Below are 11,915 nucleotides of genomic sequence, written 5' to 3'. Positions count from 1 at the left end.
TTGGGTGAAATTAGGTACTGATCTTGAGTAATAAAATGAAATGAATTGAGTTAAACAGGTTGTTAGATCTGCAATGAAGCTAGGTTGGAGTGTTTTGGGGTCCTGTGAGAGGAATAATTAGGCATCGTGGGTTGTTCTGATCAGTTTAGGTAATTTAGATCAATCATGTGACCTATTTGGAACCATAGAATAATCATAAACAGTTTAAAATTTGTAAATCTAGAATTGGACCCATAAGTTGAGTAAAATGTGTATAAATCTTAGCAAAAACCTTAGAGAATGATGTTAATAAGTATTAGAACAAACTAGACATGTTTAAAATCACATATTCTTCGAGTTAGGATCATTATAAGTTCACCAATTGACCTATAACAAGTTTTAGGTGGGTGAGTTCTGCAAATCTGCAGAAGTGCAGATTCGTTAAGCGAGGGTTCTCGCATAGCGAGAACCCAAAATTAATTAGGTTTTTCAGCAGAAATTCGCACAGCGCACCAGGAAGTGTGCGCTCAGCGAATTTTCTACGACAGAATGAGTGTTTTTGAGGTTTTGGGAGTTCCGGACGTCCGTTTTGGACGTTCTTTAGGTCGTTCTGGGGGTTTTTGACCCTTCCGGAGCCATTGGTGAGGGTTTCTAAACTATTTGAATTACTTAAGTATTGGTAATTAAAGATTATAAAGATATTTGTATTAATAAGTGATGTTTTTCTTAAAATATGTAATTCTTGTTTTCTCTTCCTTTCTTGTTTGATGATCTAGGTATCTTTTCTTGTTTATTTTATATGATTTCTTCTAGTATTATGAGATTGATTCATGTTTAATTCTGTAAGAAAATAAACTAATATAAAACATTCATGGTATGAAATCAAAAGTATGAAAGTAAGTAAAGTTTGTGTGAAATGTAATGTGATTTAAGTACATCTCTAGGTGAGATCAAATTAAGTTTTGGAATGAATATAGGTAGCTCAGTCTTGGGGGTTTTCCTTAATACTCTAATGACTATTCAATCTCAGTTAGAGAAGATTAGTTCATGTGGTGAGAGTAGTAGGAGGTCCTAGTCTTGGTTGTCTCCATTTTATATGGGCCAAGGTGAGTGATAACGGACTGACCTTGTGGTGGTAGGGTGGAACCCATAGCAATTGGCTTTGCAAAGCAGTAGAGGTCACCACAAGTGCATAACCCGCCATAGCTCGATATTCATTTCGGGTCCGGACGAGTCTAAGTCTAACACCACTTAATAAAACTCTAATTTATAACTTAGTAAACCTGTTCTGTATAATATTGTTTGCTTGACCTTGTATGCTAGTTTAATTTTGTTTACTTGTAATATTTTAGACATCTAGCTTACCCTTGCGTTGTGTGTTGCTTATTTTGTATGTGTTTGATTTCTCTTGCAATGATCATCCAAATTGGATGTGAGCAGAGGTAGGAGAGGCCCCTCTAGAGCAGATATTAGACAGAGTTGATGCTGCTGAGGCTCCAGACACTGTAGAGTAGTTTAGACTAGATAGGATCCCTTATGTATATAACTTAGTTTCTTTCCTTTTCTTCCTTTTGAAAGACTTTATAACTATATGTAAAGCTCTTAAATCTTCCCTCTCTTTTGGATGACTATATTATAATATATACTTTATCTGATAATTTCTCCTAACTGTTTTACTTTATTATACATGTTGCATTCCATATTATATAGATATATATATTTTTTGGATGTTACACATATATATATATATATATAAGTGTATCAAATTTTAGTTTGACAAAAATATTCTTATAATTTTAAGTTTTAAGGTTAAGAGTATTTAAATAATTTTTAAGTTTTTTATTTTTTTATTTTAAATTAAAAATAAAAATTATGAAAATACTTCTATGTTTAAAGTATATTTTTTTAATGAATAGAGATTCTATTTTATTTTTTATTCTTGTAGTGTTCTATTTTAATATCTGTGAAATTTGAAATCACTATTTTTTATCCCCTATTTTATTTAAAACAAATAAAGATCTTTGTTTAAATATTGCATTCTAATATCACAAAATCATCAAAATTTATCAGTATGAAATTGACATTACAAATCAGCAAGGATATACAAAAATAACAACCTTTTATAGTATTAAATTTTTACTTAAATATTAATTTGGTTTTTAATTTTGATGAATTTATTCAATTTGATATTTTATTTAGTTTGGTCTAATTTTAATCAATTTTATTCAAATTAATCTTTTCATTAAGATCATATTTGTTACGTTTGTGTTTTCTTTAGGTATTTCTAATTTTTTTTAATTTTAAAAAATGTTTACAATTGTACATGTGGGAAGATTAATAACACATGTCAAATCAATATTTTATATTTAATTTCATTTTTATATTTATTATTTTTTCAATTTAGTCTCATATTTTAAAATAAAACAATTTTATTTTTATATAAATTAACATCAAATTTAATTTTTTATATAATTGTTAGTAATAATTTTATTAAATATTTTTAATTTAGTATTAGAAATTGTTTAAAATTAGAATGAAAATTTTAGTAATTAAGAGCAACATCATTAATTTAAAATGTTAAAAGAATAAAAATCACATGATTTTTAAAATTTTTAAAGATTAAAAAGTGGAGAAAATTTTTAATCTCTTAAAATTTTAAATCAATAATGTTAGTCTTTATTTTTAAAATTTTTGTTCTAATTTTAAACCAACTATAAATCTTAAACAAAAAATTTAATAAAAAATGTGAATTTTAATAAAAATATAAATATAACAATGATATAAAAATTAAGTTTAAACTTAATTTGGAAAGAACATTTTTTTTTAATTTTAAAAAGTTAAAAAGTAAAGAATAACATTATTGTGATTTTTAACCTCTTAATATTTAAAACCAATAGAGTTAGTTTCAACTTTTAATATTTTCATTTTAATTTTAAACCAATCCTATTCTTAGATTAAAAACATTTAATATAAATGTGAATTTTAATAAAAATATCAATATAATAATTATATAAAATTTAAATTTGATTTTAATTTGAATGGAGATAAAAAAAAAATTCTTAAAAATAAAACTAAATTAAAAAAAAAGTAATGAATATATAAATTAAATGGAACATAAAACTGATAGGACACCATACTAATTTGACATAGGCATTTTTTTTAAAATTAAAATTTATAACTAGCATGACAGGATACTGGTTTGGTACAGATTTTTTTAAATTAAAAAAATATAAGTTTTTAAAAAACAAAAAAAAAATACTACTGATACTGTTCTTTTAATTATTTAAATAATAATAATAATAATAATAATGATAATAATAAATGACCAAATTAAATAAAATTAATAAAAATTAAGACTAAATTAAAAAAAAATATGACTAAATTAAATAAATGTAACAAAAATAATAATCATATTAGTATTTAAACCTAAACTGTTTATAAGAACAAAAATCTAAAAGGCATTAATTGTACAATAACTAAACATTTAAATCCAAAAAATTATAAAGTTAAAAATCCTCTACTCCCATTCTTTAAATCAAATCAAAATTTAATACAGGAGAAGATTAAAATATTAACTAGGTCTACTACTTTCTAAATCAAAATAAATATACGAAATAATCACCAATAACTGTTATACGAAATAAAAATAATTATTTAAAATAAGTCAATTGGTTATGTATAATTATAATTAATATTTGTATTTAAAGTTTACGTTAAACAATACTCAAGCATGGGATGGATAACGTAATAACTTATCTTGCCTCAAAAGTTTGCCGACGGTTACTCTTTACACAAAGGTAATTTTTCGACTATATTAATTTCAAATCCAGTTACCACCCTTTCTACCCTGTTTGATAAAATAAAAATAAAAAAATTAAACCTTCTTCCACTCCAAACAACCTTGGTCTCCCGTTAATTTCTCACCAAACAGTCTTAAAATATTACAGCTTGAGGTTTCATGTCCTCATAAATCTCTTATAAAATGGCTGCCTTAAAAGGTGGCACTAAACCTGAAGAGACCAATCATACATGTCAGGTTGCTGCATCATAGAGCTATCAGCACTGGAGGTATTTACAAGGTCATCTCCAATTTATTGAACAAATGTTGTGCGTATGATCCAGCCAAAACACCTCAAATTCGATACCATAAGTTGATGTAAGAACCATTGGTACACAGTTGATACCCAACCAAAGACAGCTACCACAGGAATGATACCTTTGTAGCTGACGTTCTCCGTCATTTGTCATCAGGATCTTGGATTTAGTTGCAATAAATGATCTATTCAGTTACATTAATATATTTACTACTACTTTCAATTCTATCTATACAAAATTAGTACCATGGATGAGGCTCCCACCAAGTGAAGTATGGCAAGAATGATTGTACAAATCCTTGCCCCTGCAAATGGAGACGTCTTTTCCAGCACTCGAACCTGTGACTTCAAGGTTACAAGGAAGCAACCTTACTTATCTCACATTTTCTTTCAAATTATAATTCATTAAGAAACGTTAAGCCAGACACCAAGAATCTAGGAAAGACACCTGACAATCCATTAAGAGCATTGGGCATCTTAGTCTTTCTGCAATTTAATACGAAAAAGTGAATCTATTAGAAAAGTACAATAATATATTTGAAATTCTCATTGAATGGAACAGGAAAACAGTATGATTTGCATATGATAAAAGAATTATTAAAAAACTATCAGAATCTGTCTCACCTCCTGGTGAAAGACGACCATCCACATTTATGGATTGCTCAAGTCACTTTGATTGGTCCCTAGGAATATTTAGGCAGTTAGTAATTCATACTGACAAACTACGCAACTCAAATACTAATTCATGGCATAGTTATCAATTGCATATGCCTGTCCGTTGCAAGAAACCAAAACTCTACCACATAAAATGGCAGACGACATTGCAGACAAATAGAATAAGCCTGGCAGATGAACTACAACATACATATAAAGTACCAAAAAGCCAGTTAAACACAATGAATTATTAAAACAAATAATAAAATCAGAAATAAAGTTTGATTTTTATGCATTGTTGGTGTAAAAAATTTACTCCACAAAGTAGAGTGCATTTGTTTCGCAATTTAAAATCTGTAGCACATATTCCAATAAACTATATTTTGAAGATAACAATTGATGGATTCACAAGACGATTACATCTGATACTCAACACTATTATTAGAAGTCACTTTACATATGATTTAAAGTAATTATCACAAAACTCCATAATTTTCTATGATTCGATGACAGTTCAAGACTGGAAAACATTTCCGCTATCAATATATTTCAATTAACTTATAGAAAAATGTTTATGAAATAAAATTCATCAAAGTCTCATAACACAAGCATAAGCATAAATTCTCCTAACTACACGATAAATAAAAACCACGCAACTAAAAATATCTTAGAAGTGAGAATAAATGAAGGCCGATCAAGTAAAAACAAAAAGAGAGGAAAAAAGATGTTGAAAAAAAACTGAATTATAAAAGAGGAAAAAGAAAATTGTGGTGACAACAGCTAAATTTAATATAGAGAATAAAACAAATATAGAAGAGATTGTGAAGGAAAAAAGAGCAGATGGGAAAAAAAAGCAGAATCAATGAGAGATGAAAACAATAGGAAAAGATAATGGAAAAAATAGGTTTAACTAGAGATGGTGGTTGCTGATGTTCGAGATGGGACCGAAGGGAGATGCCAAACTGAAAGTTCAAGTTCTAAACATCAGGAAAATATTGCTTTATCTTTTGAAAAAATTTAAATAGTATTTCCCCACGAAAGCAGCTATTGGAACTTAAGTATAAAAGAGGCAAAAACTTAAAATAAATTAGAGAATATGAATTTTGAGGACAGGATACTCAATATAAAAAAATTCAGCATACAATAATTACCTGAAACAGTTAAATCAGGAAGCACTAGATCTGTCATCTTAACCTCTTCCGATAATTTGTTGGCACTCCCCACATCTATGGATTCATTGCTTTTCCTCACCACTTTTGCCCGTCTGAGTTGACAAATACATTAAAGCTAAAGTTTCACACCAAGTAGAATAATGATAGTTGAGATTATATATATAATAGAGAAATTGAGTTCAAACCTGATTAACTTGCGCTTCATAATGCCTGCCTTCAGCTTTGATGACACCCCTGTTTATAAATCAAGAAAAATATTATTTAAATTGATCCAGACTCATCATGCAGAGAGGAGAAAGAATAGAAAAAAAGCAAAGAAAAGTTAACAACTTGTTTGGTTCGTGAAGATATTCTCCATTTTTCTCTTTACGATTTAACAAATAACTACATAAATTTTATTGCTTTCACTTTACTTCCTATTTTCAAAAGATATTTATAGAGAAACCATGAAAACAGCATTTCATAATGCATATCACTCACCTGGTTTAAGAGCCAAAGAGGTTGAAACAGGCTTACGATTGCCCCTCTCACTTTTAATGAAATCAATGACAGAATCAGCATTCACCCCCAATCCTTTTCTTCCGACTAGTTTCACTCCTAGCTTTTCACAGAGGTAATTCAATCTCATTTCATCACCACCTCTTACCTCTCTTAGGTCAAGAACCTGTTGTCTTGTCAGTAATGTGTAAACATGAAGCTGTTGTTGTTGATTAAAATGTGACTGAAGCTGCTGAAAAAGTAATTTGTTAGAGTGTTGTTGGTCTTGTTTTGCAACTTCATTACATTTCTTTCTAGCCTCACCAAATGTTACCCTCAAGATTGCTGGTGACTTGGGGTCCGTATTCTTATGAGCAAAAATGATAGAAAAGCTCCCAAATTCTATATCAGGTTCTCTAAATAAATCTGCAAGAACGGAAGCACAAGAATGAGCATTTGAAGGGGCCTTGTCAACTTTCACCTTCAGTGTTCGAATATTAGCATGGTGGGCCATATTTGCAGCTTCTCTTAGACCACTTAGGAAAGCCCCGTGCATAGTAGCAGGATAGCGTCTAGTGGTTGCTTCCCCAGCAAAGAAAAGCCTACCATCTCCTACACTTTCTGCTAAAATATCGTAGTCATCACCAGAAGCTCCAACTGCAACATTGGAGTAAGAACCAAAGCAGAAGGGATCACTACCCCATCTAGTACAGACAGTTTGGATTGGCTCAGGAACATTGATTCCTTTTGGTTCATATATACCTGCAGACAGATAGAGCATTTTTCTTCATACATATTTACTAAAATAAAAGTAATCAGATATTAGTAATTGAGGACTAATATGATTTGACTAAAAATTTAAATTTGCCCAATGAAAATTAAGTATTCCAGCTGAATTATAATGAGAAAAAGATACAACTTCATTTACATATATTATAAATAAAACTCATACCACAAGACATGTTAGGAAACTAAGGAAATCATACAAACTAAATGGTAATGGATATGCAATTTATCGTCCTCGAATTTATTTTTCTTCGCTTATCTTGTAAATTGTCTTAGCCAAAGTATAACGTAGGTAGTAACTTTCATATAAAGCGTACCCTTGAGAATTTGAAGAACCCGTGTGACTGCATCTGTGGGGGGCATGCTCTCAAACTTATGTGCAGCTTCCCCTGCCACTAAAGCAATCAACAGGGGACCACCAGCAACTGTTGCATAACTGTAAAACAAAAAAAATTCCCCACGACGACTTGGATCATCAGAAAGATGTCCAAATGTGTCAAGATCCATCTCCCAAAACACATGAGGAAAAAGCATGGCAACCTTATTCAGCAGACCAAACCCCAACCTTTTTATCCCATCAAGCTTCCTCTGAGGCAACTCTGGTATAAACTTGATAGATCCTTTCTTCAATACACCTAACGGAACAGTGCACAAAGCCATATCACCCTCAAACACCTGATTCCCTGCAATCACCTGCACTCCATCACCACTATACCTAATCGTATGCACAGTTTTCTCATACAAAATTGGCACATTCTCTGCCAAAGCCTGAACCAGCTTTCCATTTCCCCCAGGCAAAAAACAATGATCTCCCCCCATATCATAAGGATCGTCCTGGTCCCAAAATGCAAGAGAAAGATTTGACAATAACCCCGCATTCGCATACTCCAAATTAGCAAGATGCCAATTGAACAAACTCAACTCCTCATCACTCACCGAGTCCTTAAACACTTGCTGAAACGTCTCGAGTGCCGCTCCAAGGGACACATCCACCGAGACCTCCCCCATCAACTGCCTCAACCTACTCGCTTTGTCGAGCATACGATTAAAGGCAGACTCCACTTTCACATCCGTGTCCGGATCAACCGGCCTCCCGTCCACGCAATAAAGGGGACACTTATCCCTCACCTTATGAAGCAACTCACCCAACTGCCTCCCCACAATCCCAAGGGGATTCCCCAACGTACCCGTCAGCACACTACCACCCAAATCTGCAGCAGCACACAGCCTATTCCCTCCCTCCATCTTCTTCGTATAAACACGACCACCGGCGCGCTTTCGCCCTTCCAACACCGTCACCTTGAACCCAAACCGCATAAGCTGCCGAGCCGCAGCCAACCCGGCGAGCCCGGCGCCGACTACAATCACCGACGGCTTGCTCGACTCCGACGGAATCTTCTCCTTGATGGTAGAGGCCACTCCGAAATTGATGTAACCATGCGAGACAAGGTAATTATATGCGGAGTCCAAAAGCGCGTGGTAATGTTGCGGAATGTAATCCAGGAAGGTTTTCTTACTCACCCAATTGGACACGTTTTCGCGCCATTTTGCAATGATGTGGTTCCGAATGAGAGTGTAGTTTACCTGCTCGATGCCGCCGATGACCGGCAGCACGGCGGCGTCAATCTCCTCCTCCGTCAGGGAGTCCGCCGGAAAGCCGGCACTGAGGGCGATTAGCGCTTCGGTTTTGGGTTCTTTGTTTATTACGATAATTTCGTCAGAGGCGGGGGCTCGGGAGGAAGAGGAAGATGGAGAATCGGTGGGCAGGGTGAGAGGAAGGCGAAACGAAGCCGGATTGCGCTGAGAGCGGCCGCGACGGCGCTTCTTGGGGACGGAGAAAGAGAGGTAGTGGCTCAAGGTGGTGGAGTTGGGGTTCTGGATGAGATTTGGGATTGAATCGGAGGTTGGGTCCAAGAAAACGTTGGGACTTGGGTGAGGGTTAGGGTTTAGGGTGGAGGAAAATTGAGGTGGGAGATCCATTAAACTGCGTCGTTTGATTTTCTATTACTATGAAATAAGAGCCATTTGGTTTTGGTGAGTTAAGAATCAGCTGTCGGAATTTGGAAGCTGTAAGACTTAGCACCTGTGCACTGCCGCTGCCGCTGCCGCCAACGTTCAGAATGTGCACCGCTCACTAATTTAATATATAAATTTTAACGAAAATCTAAAGTAACTTTTTTAAAAATTAAAAAAAAAAAAAAACTAACGAAATGTAATTAATTTTTTTGAAAAATATTGAACCAAAATAAGTTTTTGTATAATTATTAAATTTAGTTTTTTAAAATAAATTGATAATTCATTTCATTTAACTGGTTTAGATTGAATAATATCAAAGTGTCAGGATACTGGAATGACGTTTGAAATCCTTATACTTTAGTGATTTAAGAATGAATCTAGATTTATAAGTAAGAATACTTTTGAAGACATAAGAAGAAAGATACATTAAACATGATAAGATCAGTAACAGTACGTTGATGAAGAGGAAATGAAAAGGAACTTATCTGAATGTCTTTAGTGATGAAATGTATGACTGTTTTTATGATATACATCAAGATATTACACAAACCATAAATATAATGATGGTAACAGAGATAATAATGAGAACGACTCTTCAAGAGATAATGCTGAAAACAATCTAACCTTAGACATTCTACAAGAATTCGTGAAGCTCCAACATTTCTTGAAGATTACCATCATCAGCTTCAAATATCTCCTTATGAAGCAACTTCTCAAAAACATAACAAAAGGTTCGTTACTCACTTAATTATGTATACAAGAATTTATGCAAAGAAAGAGGAGTATAATAAGAACGAATGACTGATTTTGCAGGCATATTGGATCATTTATTGTTTAGGCAATTTTAAAAGTATAAAACTACTAAAATATTACGTTACATATTTAATAATAAAATTATTTAGATGAAAACAAATCTACAAGAAGATAATAAATTTACCTTTGTAGATTTATCACTCATTTGCTTCGTCCTCATCTCTCGTTCTGAAAAAACTGTATCTCTAAACTCACACCATTTAGATGATCATCGCAAAAGAAAAAACAACACACACAATCGACAACACAAAAATAAGGGTAAACTAAATACAAGAAAAGTGTCATATAATAATTTGGTTTAACAATTAACAACATTCAAGAACAAACCATTCATTCAACCACAAAATACTCATATATCCTGATATAATGTTGATATAGAATACTGCAGGCATGCACTCATGGTAGTATTTATACTCTGTAAAGTTATAAACAAGGATAACTCGACCTACTCGCCATGATGTAAATCTTCTACTCCTATAACTCAGAGAACTTGGGTGAAGACCTCTTGCCATTCTCCCTGCCACCTCATTCAACTCTACATGAGTTAAATGGTAGGTAAAATATCAGGGTATCTAGGTATCGCAGTCTCTCTATCAAACATTCTCTTACAACTTGCTATAATATAGAATCTCTCCTTGAGATTCTCCTCATAACACACTTTTCTCATATTACATTACACACCACTTTCATTCTCATATAAACCATATATTTATATATACATTGCATATAGTATGTACAAGGATCCATTTGAAACCATATACATATAATTGTTCACTTTTACCTTGCATACAAACATATATAACATTGATTATACTTCAAATGACCATAAACAATCTCAACAAGTCATAAAAAATCACATGAAACCATTCCATATACATTAATACACAAGAACAACCCAAGAAGAACCATTAAACAACACAAAACTTCTTTAAACTCAAACTTAGGCAAGGAAAACAACTTTGAAACCCTCACCAATAGCTCCAAAAGGGACCAAAACCCCCCAAAACGACCTAAAGAACGTCCAAAACGGACACCCGAAACCCCGCAAACCATCCAAAACTGGTACAATGTCGCCTAGTAGCGCCTGAGTGCCCAAGAATAGCGCTCAACGCTGTAACATCAGCGTCCAACGCTGGTTTTCAACGCCCATAGTGCAACTTTTGTCATTTTCAACACTCAGCGCTATCAATAAAATTAAGACTCAATTTTCTCACTTTGAACACTTTACCCGAAATTCTAAAGACCCCTAGAACCCTTCAAACCGTTTGAAAACTCTACAAACTCTACAAGCATTGCTGCAACTCAAATTGACACTTAAAAACCCAATTTCACTCCTATAAGCTACCCAAATTCAATTCTACACTTTTTAACCTCTATATCAGTTTACAAACTGCACAACCAAGTATAAATACACTTGTTAGCACCCTTCAACAACTCAGTTTCATCCCAACTTTCCTATTTTACATTCTCATCACTTAAAACCTCTAAAATGACTAAAGAACTCAACCTATGGAACATTTTTCACTTCTACGACAAATTTTTTTAATATAAACCTTCTAAACAGGTCCTAATTGATCTCCTAACTTACCAAAAACTCTCAAAAACAGTTTACAATCCTTCCTTCACAATTTCACTACTCAAAACTCAAAGTTAGAACCAAAAACATGTAAAAACTCACTCACAAACCATTCAAAACCTCTTATACCAAATTTTACTAGTTTGAAAGCTTACGTAAGTCTTAAATGACTTCCCAATTGACCTCGAACTGTTGTACCCTTCAATTAACTAGTTCCTCAAAAATTTACCTATCAACACCCCCTTTTTATGCTTAAAACTCAAGTAACCGACTCTTTTTCAATTTTACTCATTTGCTTTCCATTTCAAACAGTCAAACATCTTCATCATACACCATCAAAACTGCAAA

The 11,915-nt window shown here is 32.9% G+C and overlaps 1 protein-coding gene across 15 annotated transcripts; it reads right to left on the bottom strand.

Moving 5' to 3' along the window:
• Window positions 1-3,845: 3,845 nt before the first annotated feature.
• On the bottom strand, window positions 3,846-9,303 carry LOC106772140 (protein FLOWERING LOCUS D). 15 transcript variants are annotated; one of them, XR_002669443.1, is made up of 8 exons: window positions 7,480-9,302; window positions 6,380-7,138; window positions 6,085-6,133; window positions 5,879-5,991; window positions 4,698-4,756; window positions 4,522-4,559; window positions 4,320-4,418; window positions 3,846-4,233 (listed from the first exon to the last, which is right to left on the bottom strand). XR_002669443.1 is itself a non-coding variant. In XM_022785658.1 (7 exons), exons 1-6 carry the CDS (start codon window positions 9,140-9,142, stop codon window positions 4,725-4,727), a joined length of 2,535 nt encoding a protein of 844 aa, XP_022641379.1. In that variant the 5' UTR covers window positions 9,143-9,302; the 3' UTR covers window positions 3,846-4,559; window positions 4,698-4,724. The 15 variants fall into 15 exon arrangements, 7 of the variants coding, with proteins under 7 accessions (XP_022641379.1, XP_022641380.1, XP_022641381.1 ...); XR_002669445.1 differs by having other exon boundaries at window positions 4,338-4,418; XR_002669444.1 differs by having other exon boundaries at window positions 4,320-4,412.
• Between the last annotated feature and the right edge of the window lie 2,612 nt (window positions 9,304-11,915).

Source organism: Vigna radiata, chromosome 8 (assembly GCF_000741045.1).
Source record: "Vigna radiata var. radiata cultivar VC1973A chromosome 8, Vradiata_ver6, whole genome shotgun sequence".
Lineage (NCBI taxonomy): Eukaryota > Viridiplantae > Streptophyta > Magnoliopsida > Fabales > Fabaceae > Vigna > Vigna radiata.
This window is presented reverse-complemented; position numbering and strand designations above follow the sequence as displayed.

Excerpts from the sequence above, each read along its gene's own strand:
- LOC106772140 (XM_014658333.2), bottom strand. The coding sequence starts at position 9,142 with ATGGATCTCCCACCTCAATTTTCCTCCACCCTAAACCCTAACCCTCAC. Across the intron at positions 6,134-6,379 it reads CTCTTTGGCTCTTAAACCAG|GGGTGTCATCAAAGCTGAAG; the intron begins GTGAGTGATATG and ends ATTTATAAACAG. Across the intron at positions 4,757-5,878 it reads TCCTGATTTAACTGTTTCAG|GGACCAATCAAAGTGACTTG; the intron begins GTAATTATTGTA and ends AAATATTCCTAG.